The 25,510-nt window shown below is 36.5% G+C and overlaps 3 protein-coding genes and 1 pseudogene across 6 annotated transcripts; 2 read left to right on the forward strand and 2 right to left on the reverse strand.

Moving 5' to 3' along the window:
• Nucleotides 1-1,060: 1,060 nt before the first annotated feature.
• On the reverse strand, nt 1,061-1,936 carry LOC128014952 (mitochondrial import receptor subunit TOM40B-like; annotated as a pseudogene).
• A 2,367-nt stretch (nt 1,937-4,303) lies between these two features.
• Nucleotides 4,304-12,857, reverse strand: LOC127994850 (uncharacterized). Of its 3 annotated transcripts, none has more exons than XM_052591838.1 (2): nt 12,748-12,857; nt 4,304-5,298 (listed from the first exon to the last, which is right to left on the reverse strand). In XM_052591838.1, exon 2 carries the CDS (start codon nt 5,278-5,280, stop codon nt 4,633-4,635), a length of 648 nt encoding a protein of 215 aa, XP_052447798.1. In that variant the 5' UTR covers nt 5,281-5,298; nt 12,748-12,857; the 3' UTR covers nt 4,304-4,632. The 3 variants fall into 3 exon arrangements, with proteins under 3 accessions (XP_052447798.1, XP_052447797.1, XP_052447796.1); XM_052591837.1 differs by lacking the exon at nt 12,748-12,857 and adding an exon at nt 11,330-11,580; XM_052591836.1 differs by lacking the exon at nt 12,748-12,857 and adding an exon at nt 5,892-6,165.
• Nucleotides 6,619-10,765, forward strand: LOC127994585 (ferredoxin-fold anticodon-binding domain-containing protein 1-like). Its single transcript, XM_052591814.1, has 5 exons — nt 6,619-7,405; nt 7,734-7,890; nt 8,058-8,261; nt 8,398-8,556; nt 9,652-10,765. The coding sequence occupies exons 1-5, from the start codon at nt 7,237-7,239 to the stop codon at nt 10,703-10,705; spliced, it is 1,743 nt and encodes a 580-aa protein (XP_052447774.1). The 5' UTR covers nt 6,619-7,236; the 3' UTR covers nt 10,706-10,765.
• Nucleotides 12,858-13,288: 431 nt separating the features above from the next.
• Nucleotides 13,289-23,639, forward strand: LOC127994526 (alpha-1,2-mannosyltransferase ALG9). 2 transcript variants are annotated; one of them, XM_052591810.1, is made up of 15 exons: nt 13,289-13,467; nt 15,457-15,592; nt 16,988-17,122; nt 17,581-17,651; nt 17,749-17,837; nt 17,954-18,089; nt 18,617-18,704; nt 18,801-18,906; nt 19,078-19,188; nt 19,275-19,429; nt 20,119-20,248; nt 20,453-20,600; nt 20,810-20,939; nt 21,072-21,202; nt 21,662-23,639. In XM_052591810.1, exons 1-15 carry the CDS (start codon nt 13,289-13,291, stop codon nt 21,783-21,785), a joined length of 1,869 nt encoding a protein of 622 aa, XP_052447770.1. In that variant the 3' UTR covers nt 21,786-23,639. The 2 variants fall into 2 exon arrangements, with proteins under 2 accessions (XP_052447770.1, XP_052447771.1); XM_052591811.1 differs by having other exon boundaries at nt 21,072-21,198; nt 21,658-23,639.
• Nucleotides 23,640-25,510: the final 1,871 nt, after the last annotated feature.

The raw sequence follows: 25,510 nt of genomic DNA on the forward strand, positions 1-25,510 counted from the left end.
ACTATGAACCCAACTAATTATATGATGACATGCACGAGTCACTTGTGCAGCATTGGTCTGCTCACTCACCGCTCACTACCTCATTCGGCATGGAACTACCTCATCAGTCAGTTAAATAACTGCTCTTGGTCACTTGTCACTTGTCACTTTAATCAGACTTAAGATATTTTTAATAAGTGATTTTTTTGCACTAAAAAATCTTTTAACTGCACTGTTGTTCACTTCATTGATTTGCACTATATCTGTCATTTAACTTGCGCTGCTTTATTTAACTTTATTTTTAACTTTTATTTTTATTATATGTCTTTTTTTATAATTCCCTTATTGTATAATTGTATCTACATTTTATATTTGATCTAGTTATTTTTTTAGGCTTTAATGTTAATGTTATCTGTATGCACCGGGGTCTGAGAGTAACGCAATTTCGATTCTCTGTATGTATGTACTGTACATGTGGAAATTGACAATAAAGCAGACTTGAACTTGAACTTGAACTTGAACTATAGGTACTCAAGATTAACAGGAGATTGAGTGAAAATGAGCATTTCAGCCCCCCTTTAAGGCGTTCTGAGGGGTTGTCAGGGTGTTGCTATGTAGCTGTTAAGGTGTTCAGGAGTTTTTTGTGTGTTATGTAGTTCGTAGTGTTTAGGTTTTTTGTTAAGCTGTCTCTAGGGTGCTTGTGTGGATGCCAGCATGTTGCTATGTGGTTGAAAGATATTTCTTTTCCTGAATTCCTATGTTGTTGCAGTTTTTTACTTTTAGGATATTACATTTTAATTAATTATTATCATTTTATGAACACACACAAAAAAAACTGTAGTTCCCCTAGTTTGTGAAACCTTTCACATCAGCAGCAAGGTGACTTGTGGAGTTTGAAATGAATTTAGTTCCACTCAAGAAGCTTTGAAAATAAAAACTTGCAGTCTCTAATCATTTTCCACAATAGGCAAACAGAACAGTTTAATTAAAATGAAATGCAAAGGCAACCACAGAAAAACCTGTTCTAACTGGAAGCCAGTGCTTTGTTGTAACTAATGCACATTCCTGTGACATCAGTAAATCAGTATGTCTTCTGTTTTAATGAGGGACTCAGAATGTCAGGGTTGGTCATAGTGACTGCTTCTGTGAAGTCACTACCTCTATATTCTGTCTCAATCTGACATGTGACAAACTGTGCCTGTTGAGTCTATTAAAGAATAAGCAGCAATAATACTGCATAACACTGCTGCTTACCTGAAATACTTCTTTAGCTCTTATTTTTGTATGTTTAAGCTGCCAGAGGAGTCCATTTCTCCAATAAGCATAGGTGAGCCTTTATACACAGAAGATTATTGCACCGTGAAAGAGAGAAATTCAGCATGTTAAACCCATATTATCATATTAAATAACCAGTTAAAATATACTTCAAGTAAGTGTCCATTCTTGGCGTTTCTTTGCAGTCAGTGTCTGACTGTAGGTGTTCGGCATTAAAAAGCGATAACTGGATGGAGCAACAGCAATGAGCTGAAATTTGTGACTGAGGTGAGAATTAAACCGCATCCATTAGTCCTTTGGGAAAATATGCCATGCTAAATACTAAACTTGACTTAAAATCATTGAACCTGTCCTAAACTGGAAGTTTATGTATGAACAAACCTTGAAGAAACTGCTGAGGGCCTTATTTATCACCAGTGTTACACCTTAATCTGCTGTGGAAATACCTCTAGACACACAAGCAATTAAAATGACATCTAAACAATTTTTTAAAAGATGCCTATTTTAATGGAATTTATGAAAATGCATTCAAAATCAAGAGAGACCTTTACAGTTATGGTGCAGACCATCAAAGCTCCCTGGGTTGGGCATCTCTCCTGTCCCACCGTGATAAGAGTCTATCCTGTGGAAAAGGGGAGTTTTGGCACCCTGGGCGGGTTGACAAAGCCAGCACACTGCACATGGGAACCCAAAAGCCAAATGAGAGGACCACACACTTTCAACCTGATCCTTTGAACTGTGAGAGACAACAGCAATTTGACATGCTTGTATAATAATGATAATCATTAACATTGCTTCACGCATCCATGCATAATTAAGACATTACAATATTGTAATATTAGTAATATTAATGAATGATCTGCACATTTATTAATGCATTTGAGTACGTTATCTTCAATTAATAATTGCATCTGATCGATGGTTAATAATCATGCATTTGGGAATATCATGCTATGCTTTAAAATCTGTCTACTTACGCTGAATAAATGTGGGCTTTGCAATTTACAGTAAGCCAAAACATCCTGAAATCATACTAAAATACAAGCTTTTACATGCAGTGACAGCTGGAAGAGAGTAAGGGGAAAGGATGCTTAGTTAGGAATGTAATAACAACTCAGCTACCCAACAGACCAGCTGATCGGTGCAGTCATTTAACGAAGAGCAACGATGAAACGTTTCCGTCCAAAAAAAACGCTGTTCACTCGGCAATGAAAACACGACATTTGAATGAAGAATGAAACGTATTTACAAACTTGTATTATCAACATATGGTATATTTCTGAAATAATCTAAGTTAGGCATTTTTAGTATCAAACTTGACTTGGCAGCTTGTGACGTTACGGGGAGTCAACTAGTGATTAGAGGTCTGACTCCTTTTCGGGACTCGGTTCTTTTGAGTGAGCCGAAGCAAAATCTAATTTAGTCATTCATTAAACGATTTATAAAGCCGTCATACAATTTAATTTGAAAACCTATTAAGTATTATGCTTTTTGTTTTCTCCAAAGTATTGCTTGTCATTAGCAGTTAGCGTACAAACCAAATATGAGCGCTTCTTACAGTTATTGTGTTGTCTTGCAGTATGTTGAAAATAAAGCAGATGACAATGACTGGTTCCGTCTAGAGTCCAACAAAGAGGCCACATGGTCAGTATTTTATTGCTTATTCTTCTGTTTATTATTATATTATCCATTAATGTCTTTAGAGTTTTATAAATGCGTCCATGTCTGTGTAGGTGGTTTGGAAAATTCTGGTACATTCACAAGCTTCTCAAATATGAATTTGACATGGAATTTGAATTTGCTTACATGTACTTTACATTTCATGTTTTGTTAAAGTCCACAGTATTTGCCTCCATCCTAATGTCCAGATTCCAGTCACATATCCTGCCACAGCACTTGAAAAGTGGCCATTCCTGAGTAAGATGGGAAGTCAGCCAAGAAGTACAGGTTTGAGCCTTATGTGAATAATTTAGAATTTTTCATCACAATTTAATTTTTAGTTAAAATAAAAACAAATGTACCTCAATCGTACCAAAAAAACAACAAAAAAACATCTTTTGTTTCAAAGGTGGTAAAATCTGCCTGACAGATCACTTCAAGCCACTGTGGGCAAGGAATGTCCCAAAGTTTGGTCTGGCTCATCTTATGGCTTTGGGAGTGAGTTATGTTACATGTCTAAAGTGAAATGTATTATGTCATACATTTCCAAAAAATATTTTGTTGTTTTGAAGTTACTCCATTTCAAATGAATAACTAATCTCTGTTCTTTTCTAAGCTTGGACCATGGCTTGCAGTTGAGATTCCAGACCTCATTGCGAAAGGCATAATTGAACATAAAGACCAGCAAAACAGCTGAAACAGTAGCAGCCTGTTTCAATGGGATATGTATGTTTTTTATCAGTAAAGCTTGGTTCATAAATGTGGGACCATTTTATTGAAATGGGTAAACATAAGAATTTAAAATTGTTCGAAAGTATTTAAAAAAATTATTTATTTTCTCAGCTGGAAAAGTTTCTTTAACAGCTTTTCTTAAAATATGGATATAGGAAAATGTATAATGAAATAATTTGTATTTGTAAATTAATTAGATTTTTTTTAATAAATAACTATAATAACTCTGTAATTAAATAATGTTATATTATTTTTATCATGTATCTGTACTTAAGTTTTTGTTTAAAAAAAATATTACAGATGTTCGTAAAGGCATTTAAAAGCATTGAGGCCAATAATAATCTTATTATAATAATCTAATTATTTCAAGAATCTGGTCACTCCATCTCCCAAGATGAATGCTTGAATATATTATGAAATCAAATCTGTTTTGTTCTTGGTGTGAACAGAAGTAAATCATAGTAATTAATAGTCACTGACAGTAAGAAAGTAGGCTAACATTATGCCATTATAAAATATGCCTATAAAAAGCAACTAGCCATAGAAAACATTCCTACAGGTCCTAGATTTTTATTTTTTGCAAATATAATCCTCATTACTTCTGCTCATGAAATAAGATCAGGAGTTTATCAGGTGTTTATATAGACAGAGTACTGAATTGAGAGGTAGGCTCTTTTTATTGTCTGCATTACTGAATGCTTAAAACAAACATGATTGATCGTAAAAATATCTTTGAAAACAGTCATGCAATTATATAAGTTTAGATTTTAAATATAAAATCAAATATGGTAGCAGATATCAGCAGGAGAAAGAATATGTCAAAGCATAATTGTCAAAGATAATTGTGTGACAGAGAACTATGAGGAAAGAAAGCTATCTTATATACAAACCCTAACCTCAAACATCATGTATTGACACGTCAACAAACCGGTCCAAATGCCTAAAGAGCGTCCTGAATCATGCATCTGTCCTGATTTCCTGAGAATTTTATGAACTCTTACGAATGCACTTGTGTTTGGTCAGGAGAGCACAGATCGTCTTTCCACACCCCCAGCATGGCTGTACAGTATGAGCAAGCCCTAGTTTCAGCTTGCACACTGTGCAAGTACCTGAGGCGTTTGATGGCCCTTTATTGTTTTGAGCGATGAGCTGTTTGAGTTCATTTAAGATGGTCGTGTCGGGTGCAAGAGCAATATCTGTGACCTCGATACGCTTTGGGTCGTAGACGCAGTCCTCCTCTAGACCACTAGGCACAGCATTCATGCCACAGTTAGGAGGAACCCAGGCAGTGTCATATCCGTGAGCATGCCACGCCTTCTGTAGAGGATGGTTGTCCTTATCAATTCTTTTGACTTTTCCACAGTCAACGCTTAATTTAAGCACAACTCTGTCAGTAGGTAGGGATTTCAGAGGATAGCGCTCTGCTTTCTTCTGGTCACGGCTCACATAAACTCCAGGTCCCAGCATTCCATCTGCTGATTGTTGGAAGCCATTTGTTATGATCTGACGAGATATTTGCACAGAGGTGCCGTGATACATGGTATAGAGTCTGCCTGATTTGGGGGCCTGGTTGGCCCGAAGATGACGATCTTCATCATAGAATGCCTTCCAGCCATAGAATCGGATCGATGCCATCCTTTCCCCTGGTATTTCCTGTGGATTAAATGCAGTAGTAGTAGTAATAATAAAAAAAATAATAATACACTTCCAGGAAATGTTTGGATCTGCTCAAACTTTATTCATATTTTAGAATACTAGCCCAGTGAACAAAACTATGAAATATCACAAGTGAAAGTATGAAAAATTTAATGTTAATGACTAATATGTTAACAGAAATCAAAACTATATTTTAGCTTTTTAAAAATAACAAACTTTGGTTTAAATGAAAACTACTGCTCTAAAATGAAATTTGACTGTTCTAAAGAATTTTTTTTTTTTTTTTGTGAGGAAACTATTTCAATCATTTCATTAATCATAATTTCACAGATCATTCATACCAAACATCACAACATTTTGAAAATGAAACATGAATCTTTCACTAATCACAAATCTTTCACTGTGCTGTCAGTCATTTAGGTTTCTTTTGTTGTTTAGATTCATTCAAGTTTGAACTGGAAACGCCATAATTTCTGCCTATATAGCTCGGCTAAAATATGTAATTTACATTTTTATCGATATATCGACTAAGATAAACCTAGAATTTTCTAAAGTAAAACGTTACATTGTTCAGAAGTTAACAAACGTACCTTAAAATACTCCTCGCAAATGAGCAAGAAATTACATGAAACTCCGCGTCTAAACTTTCTTTTTTTGCTTATACTTTGAAAGCCATCCTTTCACTTTCAATTTCTTCTTAAACACGTCTTCCTGTTGTGCTGATGGTGTAAAAAAATATTTACATTATACATTAAAATACTGTTTCTTAAATTCAGTAATCAAGGGATGTCAGAGAATGTAGTTAAGCATGCATTTGTTTAATTATTCAAAGCTCTCACACTTTTTTAAAGGTAAAATAATTTCACAAGTCAATGAATAGAATACACTTCATTGGCCAGAAGCGCTCTTACGCATAAACGTGGCGGACGGTAATGTTGCCATGTCCGCAAATTATAAACGACTTCGTGGTTGTTATTATTTTTAAAAGAGAGGTTGTTCAGTCAGTCACTAATATCAGTTTCCCAACTTCCTCCTCTACACATATGATTAATTTCAATTAAAATAAGTATTTACTGTATTCACTGATTCATGTTTTAGATGACCAGTAGTTATAAATCCGTGAAAACTAGAGAATATTTCAGTGTGACTTCCTCTTGGCGATCCTCTACAAGCCGATGTAATTATTTCAGTTTAACTCTATGTTTCATGTTCATTTATTCCGTAAGAAAATTTTAATTTGACGGTTAATTCGATTTTAATTTAAATACTTATTTCAGATAAGGCGAGAGGCTTATGTTCCTAGTAAGATCTGGCAACTACGTGCTAGCAGATGGAAGGAAACTGGAACGTGGACAGTGCATGAATATTTTGGCTCTAACATATTACATCTGTTATGAAATTGTACACAGTGCTGCTGATAGAAAATATATAGTCGTAATATTTATTTGCATTTTTTTTCTCCCGTCTTTTTTTACCGGACTGTTTTTATTACGGTCTTAGGACAAATTGCAATCGCGCGCATGGTAACGGGTTGTTTTTCACTGTGAAAAACCAGTAACCAGGGTTAAAACGAAACTTCACTGCTGCAGCACGCTCGCTTATGAAACTACATCTCCATCTCTCTCAATTACACTTTGTCACGTAAACAGACCAAAAACCTGCTCTAAAAACCACATCTGCTCTTCAAGTGTCGCGTTAGCTCCCAAGCTGTGGTATTTTAATTAGCTTTCAAGCCGTATCTCGACAGACGTCAGAGCGCATGCAGTCTAAAGTCAATGCCGCATTGTGTCCTGCCATGCGAGGCTTTCTACGCTCAGTTCCAGCTCGATAGTCGAAGGGACGCTGTAACCCTTGCTCAAAAATGTATGGAAAAGTTCTGCTCTCCTACTAATGTGACAGCTTGCTGGGTTGTGTTTTCCTTGATATTTTCTGGAAATGTCCAAGACACGCGAGGTGCTACTTGTGGGAGAAGGCAACTTCTCCTTCTCGGCAGCTTTGAGCGAGAGCGAGGACGTCGGCGTGACCGCCACTTGCTATCAAAGCGAGAATCAAATCTATCGACAGGAGGGAGCTGTAGTGAACATACAGCGACTCCGTGACAGAGGTCAGTCGTTATGTAATTCTTAATTCTAATAATGTTGTCATGCATGCATGTTTTTACTCTTGCAGTGCTTTCTAGTGTCTTTGTTCTCCTCTACTTGATCGATTTCAGCCTACCCATAGTTTAGTCTCTGCCAGTGTAAGCATTTTCAAGGAGACCTATTCTTCCCACACATCAAGTGTCATATCCCTGAATTTGCATGCCTGTACCCAAGTCCATGCATTTACATATTTGGTTGTAATGAGACCTCCAGGGAGGGTTAAAAGCTTCATTGAATTCTGTATGATAATTCCGTGGAGGGTCTTGATGTCAATACAAACTCCCATTGCAGGATCAGTCGTTCTCTTTGAGGTGGATTGCACATGCCTAAAGGAGCACGAAACCATTCGGCATCATCTTTTTGACTGCATTATCTTCAATTTTCCTCACTGTGGGCGGAAAAGTGGTGTAAAGAAGAACCGCATTCTGCTGGAGAAATTTTTCCACAGGTAAGTGTGACACTCTTGTGGCAACAAGGTCTTTATTATGGGGTTACATAAGCGTGACTTCCAGTGTTATGTAATGTTAATACTGAGGGGATCGAGAGTTTCGAGGTCTTTTGGTGCTTTGTACATGTGTGATGTGTGATGGATGGATGTTTTGTGTGTTTTTCTAGTGCCGTTGCAGTCCTGAAGGACAATGGGGAAGTGCACGTCACCTTGTGCAATGGCCAAGGTGGCACTCCATGTGACAGTCCAATGAGAGAATGGCACAATAGTTGGCAAGTGGTTGCCATGGCAGCAGAAGCAGGGCTAATTCTCAGTGAAATCCGTCCCTTTGACTGTGAAGCATATCAAGGATACAGATGTACTGGTTACAGGTAAACGGCTTTGGACAAGTGGACACAGTCCACTTCAGTGGGATTTAACATGGTGTCTAATTGGACTTGAATAACATTTAATGGTCCTGTTACAGTTATGTAATAGCATTCATCAAATAAAAATTATTTTGCAAAGGAGTCAAGACAAAGGTTTCCATGTAGAGGGGGCTCTGACCCACGTCTTCACTCGGAGTCTCCCGCACACCACACCAGAAAAACGGAAAATGGAGAAAACCATTGGGAAGGAGACCGTTTGCTTTGAGCTTCCGGCAGAGTTGAGTAATTATATGAACAGGTAAGTGCTAACTTGTTGCTGACTGGAAAATAACCAACCTCAAGTCTCTTTATAAGCAACGCTTTATCCCAAAAGAAAAACTGTAACATTTTAAATAACCATTATGTTGTTTTGAAGCTGTGGAAACAAAATATATATATTTTAAGTAACATAGTGTTTAAATACAACTTGTGTGCTATGTTTAATAACTTGGCAAACATCTTGGGCTACAAAAGTTGCATTGACTATAAAAATATGATGTCATGGTTCTCACATGTGTTGTTACAAAATGTTAAGTGTGCCATATATGATTGGAGATCTACAGTAGAGGGGAAGATTACTAGTGAATAATGCCTACCATATTGGTCTGTTTCTCACATATAGCTATGTTATTGCCCCAAAAGACTTGAAATATAGTAGAAAAATGTCATACGTACTATTTTTGTGTTGCTTTTTGCTAGGAATGTGTGAAATGCACAATGTTGTAATTGACCAATATTAGAGATTTTCTTATTTAGCGGTCTTGGTTGTACAAAATATTTAGTTGCTCTTCTTTTTTTGAAAATGTTATCTTTCTAGCTATATTTATCTCATTTCTATCTATTAGAATCAATATCTCATTTTTCATACCCATTTTATGTATGTTATAACGCTGCGATACGGTTCACTTTAAACTGATTGTTAAATCGATTTTATGTTTCATGGTTTTATTTTATTTAGACAAAGTTGTTTAGGATTTTAATTGCCTTGAAATGGTTATTATTCAAAACATTAAATGTTAGCAGCCTGGGTACTTTTTCACAGAAGACATACGGATTTGGAATGGCATGAGGGTGAATTATTGATTGCAAAATATCCAGTTTTGCATCAACTGTTCCAATAAAATAAGAAACGTTCAAAAACAAGACATAGCTACATGATAAAGGCATTTATTTATCTAGCTAGCATTGTGAAGTTGTGTCTGTAATCAGTATTGTAATATTATACAGAATAGATGGGCTTTACACATACAATACTTTTGTCTCTATATGTGTATGCATCATGTATTTCCTTAAGTGGATTTTTGATACATTACACAGTATATTTGATGCAAACATTTTTTTCTCTCTGTGTTAGGGATTTCCTTGGTCAGCAGTCACATCATAGAGTAAAAACTGTCCAGGAGCAGTTACTTAGAGAGCTAAAGTCAATCTGGCCTGTGTGCGCTATGAATGAAAACTTCTCAGAACTGGTAAGCTGCCTGCCAGGAACGCCAGAGGCATGCGACTCCTCTCTGACCCACTCAGACGTCTACTGGATCAAACCGACTGACACCTTTATATTTGACCAAAGTGAAAATGAGCAAAATGACTGCGAGTCTATGGATGACCAACAAAGCTTTACTGGCAGCTATGCACTACGGCCATCTCTGTTGCTGCATGTTCAAGAGATCACCCAGAATGAGGACTTCAGTCCTGGCACTCTTCACGCAGTCAGTGGCCTGGTCTTTCAGAGAGTGCCCATCTCCCCGAGCCGTTCTCCTGCTTTCCACCAGCTTCTGTTGGTGGGAATGTTCCCTGCAGAATCCCATCCTGTCCAGTGCTTCCAAGATTGTTTGGAGGCACTACTTGCTTCTTATGGCATCTCCTTCGAAGAGACGCAAACAGGCCTGGAGCAGCAAGTGTGGATGAATTCAAAGAAGCTTTCCAAGTTTGGGCGGATCGCATATCTACCTTCTTTTTCCTCATCCCTCGATGAAGATTTACAGTTAATCACGGTCTCAATAAACTTGGATCATTTAGCCACCCTGATTTTCGGCATTTCTGACTGGCGCTTACTTTGGAGCTTCGATCCTCGCTTTCTTAAGCATTTCGAGCTCAATCCACTTGGATCTTTTAGTCCGTTCTCCCTTTACCCACCAAGCTACTTGCATGATATCAGTTTCTGGATGGAACCAGAAAGCTATGATGAACTAGACTTCCACGCACTTGTGCGAGAGGTTTCTTGCGGTGCCGTTAAGGATGTGGCATTAGTGGATCGCTTCAGACACCCACACATGGGTCATGCAAGCCTCTGCTATAGGCTGACATATCAGTCACCCGATTGGGCCCTCTCGCACAGCCATGCATTGGGACTACAGAATCAGCTTCGGAGGCTGTTACCCCTGCGCCTGCAGGTCACGCTGAGATGATAGAATATACAATAGATCAAATGGATGAATAATCTCAGATTAAAATTTTTATGGACTTTATAGATCAGAAGAGCAAGTCTGTTTATTTAGAATGATTTGTTCTGCAGTTTTTTTTTATAAATAAAGAGAGGTCAAGAGAGGTTGCATTTTAGCAAATACAATGGTTATTATTCCATTTTATTTAAAACTGACATATCAAACTATTTGAACTAAAGGGATTTTTTTGTTGCTGTTTGAAATAGGGTCATGTTTACATATTGATCATTATGGAAATTGATAAAAATGGTACATTTATTGTGGGTTTAAGATACAAAGTAATGTTTACAAATTTCAATAGTACTGTGTTACTTTTCCTTGTTGTTTAGTACTTTACAATGAGGAAAGAAAATGAAATTATTACAAATTGCATCATCTCATAAAAAATAATAATACAAATATTTTTTTAGTTTCTTTGTTTGGCACGTGTTTACATTATCTCTAAAGCTGCATTTGATACTGTGATATTTCTGGAGTGTCTATGATTATTTGTGACTGTAAATTGTTATATTGCTATATAATTAGGCTGAATTGTGTAATTTAAACAAATGGAATTGCAAAAATAATGGCTGTTGTCACACAGATTACCTGAAAATTAACCTGTTTTCCATTGTTTGGTCAAACAGTGTTGGACTGGTTGGGATGCTCAAACTGCTGGTAAATCCTGTAGATTAAGTCCAAAAAAGTAAATATCCTGGGTCTTTTCTGAACCTGAAAAGAATGGCTTGAATCCCTTACATAAATAAATGATAACAATTACATATATTACTCCTGCAGAGTTTAGCTCCAACCCTAATCAAACACACCTGAACCAGTTAATCAAGGCATTACTAGGCGTAATAGAAACATCCAGGCAAGTTGAGCTTAACTCTGCAAGACAGTGGCCCTCTAGGACCGAATTTGGTGACCCTAGTTTTAGACTTGTCATGGCACGTAAGTGCACGCCAGGTGCTGAGTCCAACAATTGCAAATATAACATTCAAAATGTAAAACACACGTTCTGTCATTAAATAGTTTTCTGAGCATTTAGCACCTGTGCACATTTTTTGGATTCATTAATCATGGCAACCACACCAAACTATTACTTTTTTAACAACAGGTCCTGTTTGTGAATACTAAATATGATTTTAGGGCTCTTTAGTGGAAAATCTTTACATTTTCAGGAAAACAGGATTTTTTTTTTATTCTGTATTTGCAAGAATCTAACTGATATGAATGTTAAAGAAATGTCATCATGTCACATGTGACTGTTTAGATTTAGTAAATTTAGGGCTATTTTCTAATATGCAAAGCTACAATAAGATAAACGTAGTATGATAAAAGTGAACATTTAATTAAGTTGAAACTAAATTAACTGGTTTCTTTCAAGTCATAAATACCATTTAACATGACTATGCCAGAATACATTAGACCAACTAATTAGTACAAACTAATCTTCCTGGGTTAAATCCGGTAGAAAATTAACAATTGCGGGTTATTGCTTTACCCTGTATCATCATTGTATGAATATGCAAATAATTCAGTACCATGTTATTGCCATACCATCATTGTATCATAGTAAAATGGTGTAAGAAAGTTGATAACATAATATTGTCAAGAATATAACAATACTTGTATTAATCATGAAAAATTTTAGTTGTTCAGTTGGCTTAAATATGAACTAAATGTACTAAAGTGGAAAAGATGAGAAAAGTGTGTTCTGAAATGTATGTATATTAAAACATTTGTAGTAAATGTACTTCACAAATTCAGTAAGAGCAAAAAAATGGGAGTTAGCAGCAGGGTTATTATAGTTATGTCAGGACAACTATGAGGAATTGGCATGGTAATGTAAATGACAATGTTAATGTATTTGGTCTTGGCAGAATAGATCTGCTACGAAGAGCAAGTACCAAGACCTGTTACTGCCAATAAATCCAGAACATGCTGCTGTAAGCATGTGAGAAATATTGCTGCTGCAAATATAACATACATGAAATAACCTCCGTATATCATACATGAATCACCTTGTAGCAGATCTGTACAGGTGGTGCTGAGGAAGATGGAGGGTATCTGAAGCAAGCTGCAACAAGCCCATGCCATATATTTGAATGTTGAGCAGCAAGCTCATTGGCTACCGATGCAGGAGAGAACCACTCAGCTGTGATGTGACAATGATGTCATTAGGTCAGATTGAGTAAGACCTATCGGACTGCGCCATCTAGAGTTTCATGCCAGAACTCTATTTAAAAAAAAAAAAAAAAAAACATTTTTAAATTTCGTTTCAAATTACCAAAGCAGCATTTCTCTTCTTCATTTAAACTCGATGTACTGAAATAAAATACTGAAATAGAAATTAATAGAAAAAAAACAGTAACTAATAAAAATAACAACAACTAAATTACTGAAACTTTTTAATTAAAACGAAAACGGTAAATACTAAATAATAATAAAAACGCATTAAACAAATCAAACTATAATGACACTAAAATAACATAATTTGATACAATGCCACTAAAATAAAAGTATCTGCCGTGGTTCTCTGTCAGTCCTGCTTTCAGTCTGACGATGACGTCAAGCACAGCCAGCGGAAACATGGCGAAGAAGGTTCTCCTTCTTAAGCTAAACAGACGGGGAAGCAAACAAGACGCGAACAACGTGAAAAGCACACCTACCGCTGACAACCGAGCAACAAGTGACGACAAATGTGTTGAGGAAAATAAGTCCAGTGACCCTCGAAATGAGGAGTGAGTATGAAAATGATGTGTGCTGTTGACAGGTCGCTAGCTCGCTAAAGTCAGGCTGTCTGGATATACGATTTATTCATTCACATCGCAGCTCTACCGGGATGCATCCAAAACATATGCTGTGGTTTATATAATGACTGTTCTTTCATAAGCTGGAGTGCTTAAGAGACACTAGATAATGACCAGTATTCTTTTACTTATAATATATTTGATTACGGTTGCTGTCTTGCAGGGGCGGGTCTACGTGGTGGCCAGGGGGGGCACCGGCCCCCCCTGAAATTCGATTGGCCACCCCAGGTGCCCCCCCTATGTGATTGGTGAAGTTCGCAATTCAAAGAAGTGCAGCGTCTTCAGAGAAACAACGCTCGTCGCGATATTGGACTTAATTAATTAATTCTTGACCTGGGTCTTCAGTCTGTGATTAACTCACCTCGTGTCTGACAAGTCTTTGGGTTCCTTAATCACGTGACAGACCCATGCGCTATTTCTGACATTTCTGTCACTGTGTTTTTGTTACTGTTTCTTGAGGATCTGTGGTGTTATTATTTTATAAATAAATAAAACCTTTTTATAAATAAAATATTGATTAATTTGTCTTTTTGACTGTCTATCAGTAAATAAACACTAGGCTATATAATAATCCAAGTATTTATAGCCTAGTTTAATTTTTAATCCATTTTTAATAATATATGTATAAGATGCTTGCTCAAAAAGGACATAATGACATAAATTAAAAGCAAACAACATTTTGAATCCTAAACAAGTAACACTACAGTTCTATAGTCTAATCTGAAGGGTGAACTCAAAAGACATAAATCATACAACACGGTCATTTTTGAAGATTAGAATCCACTGTAAAAAAACAACAAACAAAAAACAATCAAAGTGATGTCGCCGTCATAGAGACGACTCGTTCTTCCCTAGTCACATTAAAGATTCGTCGTTCAAGAACGACACATCACAAGACACCAAACAAAGCAAAAGAGCTGGTAGGTAACCTTTATGTATGGTTTAATATGTTTGTATGGTTTTCTCAGATCAATGTTTTTACATTTTTACGAGGCTCTGCTCGCGTTGGTCGTGGTTGATTTCAATCGAACGTTCAGTCAACGTTTAATAAAACACAATAAAAGTAAAATACGCTGGGGGGCTATCAAACAATAAACAGTCATGTTGATTTGCATATTTTGTATCAGTTTATTTTGTGACAGTGACCACATATAGCAAGATTGCACCAAATGACAATATGCACAGAATGTTCCATAATAATAATTGTCTGGTGACACCTTACTTGTTAATGCATGAGAGTAAGTCAGTTAGAGAGTCAGTTAAATTGTCAGGCCTAACTTAACCATTTACACATGAAATGTTGTGGATGCATTCTGTGCATTTCATTTACAATTTGATTATTTTATTTTATTTTTTTTATTTTTTTTTGAGATTGAGAAAAACAGACACACATAAGTGTTTCTTTTGAAGGCAGGGAAGAGAGCAGTGGCAAGCCATGAAAAGAAGTAAAGATATAGGGAGTTTCTTTCAATGAAAAAAAAAAAATAAATAAATATATGGGATGACAAAAACTAAATTAATCAAAAATGTGCTTTATTACTGCATTTGTTTACAAGTAACTTATTCAAGTTAATAATAATAATAAAATCAATAGGATATACGTAATACACTGTAGAATTTCGCTTTTTTTTTTTTGGCCACTGGCGGCCACCCCATTAGGAGGCAGTGCCCCAGCATGGCCCCCCCACTGAAAATGCTCTAGACACGCCCCTGCTGTCTTGTGTTCTGTGTGAAAATCTTGAATTTCTCATGCTCATCTGTACTGATCATGCTTGTGTGTATGAGTTTTAGACTGACACTGTTTTGAATACTGAAATAAATGAATGACAACCTTGTTTAACGCTGTGCTCTGTTCCCAATTGCTTATTAGTTTGTTCCCAGATAAGCACATTAGCTTTTAACCCCTCCTCTCCTTTACAGGTCATCCAGTAAAGCAGGACAGGTGTGGGCTCCTGAGGGCTCCACGGCCTTCAAGTGCCTGGTTTCAGCCCGCTTCTGTGCTGCGCTGCTCAGTAACATCTCTGACTGTGATGAAACCTACAATTACTGGGAGCCAGTGAGTTATTTATTTTCCTGGTTTACAGTTTTTTTATAAGAATCTCAAGGTACAGCAATAAGGACGGCCCGGGACCAGTGTGACAGAGTTTTGGGGCAATTGATTGAGCTCTCACTTGTCCTATTGGTCAAGCGACACATTCTCTCCACATCTTATGTGTTGTTATGCTTCTTTGCATACTTTGCTTGAACTTGATCTTCTGTGATTAATTCATTATTATTGTTGCAGTTCTGCTAATTTTGATATGTCATCAGGTTAACCTTCTTGTTAACCATCTGGTGAACAAAGATTTTGTAAATAATTGCCAGACTGACTATTGATTATAGATTACTTAGAATTATAAAGCATTCATAAGAAAATCACAGCAATCATAACCTACACAAAAATACTTTTGTAAATGTGCAGTTACAGCTGAGTATCATTAAAATGAATGAATTACATAATAATAATTAAAAGACAAAATTTTTCACATTTTCAGTTATTGCTGGAACCAATACAGCTTGTAACATGACAGCTTTTTTTATTCGACAGCTTTAAAAAAAACATTATAATGGAACAAAATATTTATTGTTTATAATTTTTTACTCTTTATATATTATAACATACATCTTTAATATAACCTGTTATGACAATTACAATATATATATATATATATATATATATATATATATATATATATATATATATATATATATATATATATATATATATATATATATATATATATATATATATATATATATATATCTTTCTTTTTTTGTATATTCAAATTTATTATTTTTATGGTGGGACAAGTGAACAACTCAACAACAACTTTTAATTCATCACTTTTTTTATTTATTATGAAATTAAGTAAAACGTTTTATCCCATTATATATATATATATATATATATATATATATATATATATATATATATATATATATATACCCATTATTTATGTATAGTATAAATACATATGTAAGAATATATATATATATATAATATTTTTTTACACCATGAGAAGTGAATTTGCAGGGCTAGAGAAAAGCTGTACTACTGGTCTCACTGGAACAGCAGAAAGCATATCCTTATTGTTGTGTCCCATGATAACCTGGGGTATTTATCAATAAAACCCACTAGAAACTGTCCAGGTGCAGTTCAGATGCAAAAGCTTGCTTATGTCTTCAATAGAAAGTTCTGTCTATTCCTGATCACAGACTATTATGATTAAAACCTTATGAGTTGAATGGGAAGTATTGCTGAATTGTATTCTTATTTTTAAATTTATTAATTTGGCATATATATATATATATATATATATATATATATATATATATATATATATATATATATATATATATATATATAAGGTTGCCTCAGCATTCCTCTTATTTCTGTCTTGTTGCTGGCCAGACTCACTACCTGCTGTATGGAACAGGAATGCAGACATGGGAATATTCCCCGGCCTACGCCATTCGTTCCTATGCGTATCTTTGGCTCCATGCTCTTCCTGTCTGCTTTCACGCCAAAATCTTACAAACCAACAAGGTAAGCTAGTCACCAGCCTCAAACGGATTGTTTACGAGTTTTGATTCAATATTTTTAAGCATTTGTAATGTAGTAGGATGTTTCTATGACCAGTGAGGTGGCTACTTAACCTCAGATCTGAAGAAAATAATCCTTGGAGCTGGATTAAAGCACTACATGATCTAATAATCCTTTATGTTTCACAGTAAAGGAAACTATGTTTCTTTGTGGGACAAATTAGCTTTTGTTTAATCACGACTCTATCCTGGACTTCTAAAATGTCGTTTGAGTGGCTCTCTGCTATGATATGGAGAGTTTCATTAAATTTTTATAGTTATCCAAAGCGACATTTTATTCAAAGTGTATATGATCAGTTCATGCATCCTTCCCCTGGGAATTGGTGCTGCTAGCGCCATGCTGAAGAAAATTAAAGGTCGGTTAAAGTAAAAACATTTTTTGTTGTTGTTGTTTCCATTCAGGTCCTTGTGTTTTATTTCCTGCGCTGCATGCTAGCTTTTACCTGTTGTGTGTGTGAGCTCTACTTCTACAAGTAAGTGCAGCACACTACGTCTAGCACCTTAAATCAGCTAAAATAGGATTTTTCAGTAAATAAGGCTTAAAGATCTAATCTCACGGATCTCATATAGGGCCGTGTGTAAAAAGTTTGGCTTGCATGTGGGCCGACTTCTGCTGGCGTTCCTCGTCCTGAGTGCAGGGATGTTCTGCTCCTCTGCAGGTGAGGCAGTGGCTCGTCTTTGACTCATCTGCTTGATCACAAGGAAATTAGACGATAACTGTTTGTGTGCCATTTTGTGTATGCACTGCAGGTTGAAGTGTTTGTGTTTTGTGCAGCTTTCCTCCCCAGTACGTTTTGCATGTACAGTACTCTGGTAGCTATGACTGGCTGGTTCCAGGGGAGCCCGAGTCTGGCTGTGCTGGGTACTGCAGCGGGGGCCATAGTGGGCTGGCCCTTCAGTGCCCTGCTGGGGTAAGAAATAGTTCATATTTTTGTAGAGTGACTGGAAAGTGAAATAAAAGCACACCTCAAACATTTGGTACATGCTTCTTTTTTCTGTTTCACCTTATGTAACTTTCAAATCTGCAGTTTTATAATAAGACCAGTTACCTTTTCAAATATAGGGCTTTTTTAGATATTTTCCACAGGTCAGATTTGTGAACATTTACATGTTTAGCAAGTAGATCACCCAGGTTTGACATGTCCTTATCCCACTTATTCTTTCTCACTACTGCTATCTAATCTACTCTTTACTTAGAGAGACAGATAAAAGACAAAAAGCCCCAAAAATAATAATTAAAATGTGAGGGTAACACTGTAGTTCTTGCAGATTCATCTATTAATTATACTGCAGCTCCTTTATAAGTAACATGACTAGTTGCTATGTTTTATTTATTCGACAATTTCAATATTTACTCGCATTTGGTGAAAAGCCACAGAAATAACCCTGATCAGCCAACTAGGTGAATCTAGGCTCTGTTTACGGTTTGTTTCTGCAGCATACCCATTGCCTTTGACCTGCTGTTTCTGAAGAAGAAGTGGAAGAGTTTTATCACGTGGACTCTGGTGGCGTTGCTCCTGTTTCTGGTTGGGAAACTCATTGATATCTCTGTCCATCTATATTTGATATATATATCAAAAATCTGTGTTTTATACTGTTAACATTGTTACATGTTTCTGTAGGTCCCTGCTGTTGTAGTAGACAGCTTCTACTATGGCAAGCTGGTGATTGCTCCTCTGAATATAATACTATACAATGTGTTTACTCCTCATGGGCCAGATCTTTATGGTACACTTCAGATCATTTGTATATATATTTATATAGAACATAATATTGACTGCTATTTAAAGTAAACTAAAATTGTTTACAGTAAAGCATGCAATTGGTAATTCATCTCTGTGCCATAGGATGGCATCATTGATCAAATCTTTTCATTAAATGTGTGTGTTTTTTTTAAAGGCACAGAACCCTGGCATTACTACTTTGTGAATGGTTTCCTTAATTTCAACATTGTATTTGTGTTGGCCCTCTTTTCTCTTCCTCTCACGGCGCTTCTTCAAAGATTCAATGGTATGAAGGATGTGTCTTTGACTTGTTTAGAGACATGCGTTTTGAACATAGTGTCGATCTCATGTTTCTTACTGTATAAACTGCAGTTCAGAAGCTCGGCCAGCCGTACTGGTTAACCCTGTCTCCTATGTACTTGTGGATGCTGGTGTTCTTCACCCGACCACATAAAGAGGAGCGCTTCCTGTTTCCCATCTACCCTCTCATCTGTCTGTGTGGGGCGGTGGCTCTCTCAGCACTGCAGGTTAGAAATACCCTGGTGACACCATGGTATTGAATGATTAGTATGGTATTTATTTACTCTAGCCTTCCACAGTTTGACGTTGGTAAGATTTTCGTTTTTTAAATAATTCTCTTATGTTCACCAACGCTGCATTTATTTGATCGAACAACTTTTTGTAATTTTGTGAAATTCTAATATTCATATTATTTCTATTTTAATGTGTATGAAATGGCAAAGCTGGATTTTCAGTGTTCAGGGTCACATTATCAGAAGTTAATTTTAATATGCTGTCTTTGTGCTCAACAGACATTTGAAATTATCGATATTTGCATAAACCGTGATGTAGGTTTTTTTTTTAATAGAATGATGAATAGAAAATTCAAAAGAACATTTATTTGAAACAAAAACTGAAGCATTTTAATAACATTTGTAACAATAACACAAATGTCTTTACTGTCACTTTTGGATAATTGAATGCATCCTTGCTGAATAAAAGTGTGTGTGTATATATATATATATATACATATTACATTTGACTGATCCCAAACATTTGAATGGTACTGTATATAACATAAACAAAAGTTTGGCATATATTTATTGCCATATTTCGTCTGTGTTATGTAAATTAGTTTGCTAAACCTGTGTAAAATATTAACGTGATACTTCAAAGATTTCCCTTTTGAAACTGTTTTCTGGTTTTATCCATGTAGAAGTGCTATCACTTCATATTGCAGCGCTACCGTCCGAAGCGCTACACCAACTCCTCCAACTGGCTGGCTCTCGGCTCCGTGCTGCTGTTTGGAGTGCTCTCGCTGTCCCGATCTGTGGCCCTCTTCAGAGGTAAGGGCAAAACATGTTAGGGTTCAGCAATAAGGTTGTTGAGAAGGAGATACAGAGAGAGAGATTCGGACTAGTTCTGCTGAAATGTGCCCTTGTATTAGAGTTGTCTAGCTGACGGATAAAACAAAAGAAAAACGATTATTCTTATCGTAAAGTGTTTCTTTTGTCATGTCTCTCTCACACGTAGTTGCTGTGTGTTTTAAGGCTATCATGCGCCGCTGGATTTGTATCCAGAGTTTCATCGCATTGCTAAAGACCCTGCAATCCACACGGTTCCTGAAGGCAGACTGGTCAATGTTTGTGCGGGGAAAGAGTGGTACCGCTTCCCCAGCAGTTTTCTCCTGCCCAACAAGTGAGTTTAAATTCTCATTAAATCCTTAAAGATGCCACATTATTATAAACCCCCGTTCAAAAGTCTTAATATGAGTTGTTTTTATGCTTTTGAAACTATTGTAATACTTTTATTCAGCAAGAATGCATTAAACGGAAAAAAAATCCTAAAACCCACAAACACTTATAAACAACTATGATACATAATAACTGTATCATCTTGTTTTACAGCTGGCACTTGCAGTTCATCCAGTCAGAGTTCAGGGGTCAGTTACCTAAGCCGTATTCCATGGGTCCCGATGCCACCTGGACAATCCCAGCAGACATGAATGATCAGAATCTCGAGGAGCCGTCACGATACGTTGAGTGTTCTGAGTGTTAATACGAGATGATGAACAACACAACATTTGATTTCAAGTGTTAGCTGTTCAAAATCTCTTAAAAATGTCTTAAAAGATGAGTGTTGCAGTTTCCCATGTTCTCTTGCTCTCAGGTAGAACTGAAGCAGTGTCATTACCTGGTGGATCTGGCGACTGAAACAGAAGCCCCTCGTGAACCACGATACGCCACTAACAAAGAGGAGTGGAGCATTATTGCCGAAAAGCCTTTTCTGGACACTACTAGGCAAGTCTTTTTACGTGAAGAATGGACAATTTTGAAAACGAGTGGATATTTGTTAGCGTACGAGAGACTCTTGTGGGTAATCCATGCAGAGTAAATGAATTCTGCTGTAAAGAGTCATTGAGAATGGTAGGGTGTGTGCTTCTCCGTTAGAGGGCGCCCTTGTTCTTTTAAAGGTGCTGTGACATCATTGTCAAGCGCTCATCATAAATTGTTGAGACACTGGATGTCTGCTCATCCTAAGAGAGATTATCCTTGACCCAATTTATCAGTAATTATCTCTGGGTGTCTTTATTGCCCAGTTCATGATGGGGAAATGAATGTGGGAATGTTTTGCTTTTAAAGAAGGTGGATTCTAGTTCATTAATAAGTGATCTAGAATTATGGATTTTGAAGACTGTCAACATTGTTGGTCTGTTCATGACTCTGGTGCTGTTTCATTTCCGTGTCTCTCCCACACAGGTCGTCCAGATTGCTCAGGGCCTTTTTTATCCCATTTCTGTCTGAGCAGTTCACCACCTACAGCAGATATGTCATCCTCAAACCGAGACGACCCAAGCAGACCCAGAAAAGAACGCAAGGCTGACATGCCGTTCCTGCTATTTTTCCGTCATCGCATCCCTCCATAAGTCCTGGCTTCATCACTTGGTCCCAAGGTGCTCCTCCTCAACTCTTTTTGTGCACACGTGTGAACGAGTGATTGTCAGAGAGAACATCTTGGCTATCAAGCCATGCAGTGAAGACTTCAGCGGTGCTGCATCCTGGACAGTTCCAGCTCAGAGCATGGATGCCTTACCCGTCTTTCCCGATCATCTCCGCTTCATTCCATTCTCTTTGTTCCTTTGTTCCTGCTTGGGCTTCTCTGCATATTTCTAAATCTTTTCAGACTATTTCTGTTTAGACAGCCCTTTAAGGACGACAGTCCCTTGTTTGTTATGACCTCATCCTTGATCTGGGACAATGAGTTGCACATGAACTGAACATTTATCAAGACCCAAACCAGATCTCACGTGTCATCATCCATCCATGCATCCAGAGCTGAACTTCCAGTTTGAGCAACTGGTCCAGGCAAGCCCTCAGCATCTCAGGATGAAAGTTGCACCATAGACTCTCTTGGTTTCCTCCAGTTCCATCATTGGTAAATGTTACCATCGACTGCAGACCAGGACTATTGAGTGTTTACATTTCCAAATCATGTTTTTCAAATTATTGTTAACTGTGATTGAGTCAAAAAAAAGAAGGCTGTCTTTATGTGTGGCTGGGCCATTTCAGAGGTCATCTCAGAAATCTTAGAAATATCAGGGAATTGAGATATATATATATATATATATATATATATATTTAATAGAATGTTTGTCCTAGTTCTGTTCTTCTAAGAATTACAAATATCTATTTTATGTGCACCTAAACCAAATAAATCAACTATCACATGTCTATTAAATATGTAAACATAATTTATCACTAGATTTGTTCACAAAAATGAAAATTATTTGACTTTTTAAATTAGTATATGTTATGTTTTTTTTTCTAGTTCTGCTGTGCTCTAAAAATTACATAAACTGAACTGTCCCAGACTGCCGATAAACACACATAAGGATGAGATGAAGATCAGCAGTTTTTAATAAATCCACAGATAGGTGAATCCAAACATGGAAAGGCTGGTGTCTTGTGTAACATTGACGAGACCCGACAGGAACTAAAGCACACAGACCATACGAGGATAATAAACTACACACAACTGAACAGAATAATATAATCAAATCAGTAACCATTAACTAACAACTTTCTACTGTCAAGTGACATTTTAAATTTGTGTAACTGTTCTTTCTTTAAAAATCAGCTTTGATAGAGAGGCTGCTTGTATTTTTATGATGTTTATGTGGAGCTCTGGGCTCCAAGGAGGCTCAGATTTATCACTGAACAGCATCATCCAGAAACACGCATCATTTCCCCTGTGTGTCATTGTCCGTTCTATAAGAGAGAAAATAGGTACGCTGTGGGTATATGTAAACATGCTGAGGACAATCGTGGGATTATTAAGCTGTCTACAGTGACGACACGTTAAGCCCCACAATACTACAGGGAACTCTGATCCATCTAAATCCTTCCATTGACGCTATACACTCTGACGCAGAAACCCCTTTGAAACATAGATGAGACTTAGTTTTCCATGCACTGTTCTATGCTTCATCATTTAAATGTGATTTACGCTTAAGTGGAGCAATGATTCAGAACTTCCGATGTTTATATGTTTACTGTGCTTTCAGAAAGCTGCTAATTTTTATGCAATTGTACTGATTCCTGCTTAAAATACCAAAATTTTACAGGTGTAAAAAGTCTGTTTGGATGCATTGGTTTGAGTATATTTGTTACACTGGTTACAATTAGAATGACAATATATTAAGGTTCTTACAGTAATAAAATTTTTAATAAAGGGGAAGTTTTTGTGATTGTGATTTCCAGGCCTGGAAAAGTCAGATGAGTCTTTTTAAGGAATAGTTCACCCTAAAATAAAAACATTTGCAGGAAATGTACTCACCCTCAGGAAATCCGAGATGTAGGTGAGTTCGTTTCTTCATCTAAATAGGTTCGGAGAAATTTAGTATTACATCACTTGCTCAGCAATGGATTTTTTTTTCTTTGCAGTGAATGGGTGCCGTCAATGAGAGTCCAACAGCTGATAAAAACATCACATTCATTCACAAGTAATCCACAAGACTCCAGTCCATCAATTACTGTCTTGTGAAGTAAAAACACTCCATCTCCATTTAGATTTTTTAAACTTCAAACCATTGCTTCTGACTAAAATATGAGTCATCTATAATATTTCTTTATCCAGTGAAAAAGTTTTCTCGTTCTGAATCAGGAGAGCAATATGCACAGATCAAGCACCGCTTGAGCTGAAATGGTCCAAAACAGTTCCAGACAAATATGGATGAGGTTTGATGTGAGGGAACAACAGAGGACTTTATCACTGCATGGAGGTCAAGTTGTAATGGATTATGGAGTCAAATTTTGGTTAGAAGCAATGGCTTAGTGTTAAAAACAGACTCTCTTCTGACAGCACCCATTCACTGAAAAAGATTCTTTATTGAGCAAGTGCTTAATTTCTCTAAATCTGTTAAAAATGAAACAAGCTCATCTACACGTTGAATTTTCTACCCCCCCCCCCCCACCCCAATTTATAATACTGAGTCAAATATTAAATAATATAAACATTGCATGTGTTTAAATGGTGATTAAAATGCAATGCATGTATATGGCTTATTTGATCGTTATTAGTCAGGGCACAGAACTGGATAAGACTGGCATTTTAAAAGCTTGTCTGTTCCACTCTTTACATGTCAAGTCCACATTTAGGTCAGTGATCCACCATCTGCAAAGCCTCAGATATGATGAAAGCAGGTAAGTGTTTTGTCCTGACCAGTTGCTTCTTCATCCTGGCAGGATCAAGCCACCTGGCGCTGTCTGTTGGCAGATGACAGGCCAAAACCAGGAATTACTCAGCCTTTTAAAACGGTAAGCCGGTTTTTATGCTATGTATTATGTGGCTCTGCCCTTGGTCGTAAACATGCTATTTTGTGAAGCAGCTTCCTACAACAGAGCGGTGGCTGAAATTGTATCCTGTATCCAGGATTTCAGATTGAGGTCATTTTATGTTGATACTGATTTCCTCCTTTTATTCAAACCTGCACAACAACAAAAGAAACAAGCTTATCTCAAGTCACCTTAATAGAGTGAGATGGATCAATGCAATCATTGATTTTGTGAAGATGAACACCATCCTTTTTTTAAATGCAAACTAACAAAAGCAGGCCTAGTATGAATAATGGATGTCAGTGTGTTTTAATTGAACACAAATTAGCAACTGAATGCAGAACAGATGGTACAGACACAAGCCCATTTAAGCATACAAGACATTTACTGTGCATATTAAATAACGATTGTCGCAGTTCGCATGACCCTATTTCTTCCAAAGTGGGTTTGATTCTTATTTTATCTTGTGTTATTTAAGCATTTGCTTGTGGAAATCAAGTTTTCAAATTATGCATAGGGATTGTAATATATCAAGAAAAGAAAGACTCTTATTTCAGTTTCACTAATATATATATTATATTTTTTGTTAATATTTTGTATTAGATTGTATTTTTTATTTTATTTTTTTACCAATTTTTATAAGTTATTGTTTATTTTTATATGTCCATTGGTTATTTTTTGTTTTGTTTAATAATCGTACAAATAAAAATAATAATGGAAAACAAATAAATGTCAAACATCATTCTGGTTCCTACTATCAGAAAAAGAATAGTC

This window comes from Carassius gibelio, chromosome A5 (assembly GCF_023724105.1).
Source record: "Carassius gibelio isolate Cgi1373 ecotype wild population from Czech Republic chromosome A5, carGib1.2-hapl.c, whole genome shotgun sequence".
Classification (NCBI taxonomy): Eukaryota; Metazoa; Chordata; class Actinopteri; order Cypriniformes; family Cyprinidae; genus Carassius; species Carassius gibelio.

Bases quoted from the DNA above. Each gene is read 5' to 3' on its own strand.
- LOC127994850 (XM_052591838.1), bottom strand. From the start codon at position 5,280: ATGGCATCGATCCGATTCTATGGCTGGAAGGCATTCTATGATGAAGAT.
- LOC127994585 (XM_052591814.1), top strand. From the start codon at position 7,237: ATGTCCAAGACACGCGAGGTGCTACTTGTGGGAGAAGGCAACTTCTCC. The intron at 8,262-8,397 runs GTAAACGGCTTT...TATTTTGCAAAG, and splicing joins TACAGATGTACTGGTTACAG to GAGTCAAGACAAAGGTTTCC. The intron at 8,557-9,651 runs GTAAGTGCTAAC...TCTCTGTGTTAG, and splicing joins TTGAGTAATTATATGAACAG to GGATTTCCTTGGTCAGCAGT.
- LOC127994526 (XM_052591810.1), top strand. From the start codon at position 13,289: ATGACGTCAAGCACAGCCAGCGGAAACATGGCGAAGAAGGTTCTCCTT. The intron at 18,705-18,800 runs GTTGGGAAACTC...ATGTTTCTGTAG, and splicing joins TGGCGTTGCTCCTGTTTCTG to GTCCCTGCTGTTGTAGTAGA. The intron at 19,430-20,118 runs GTTAGAAATACC...TTATCCATGTAG, and splicing joins TGGCTCTCTCAGCACTGCAG to AAGTGCTATCACTTCATATT.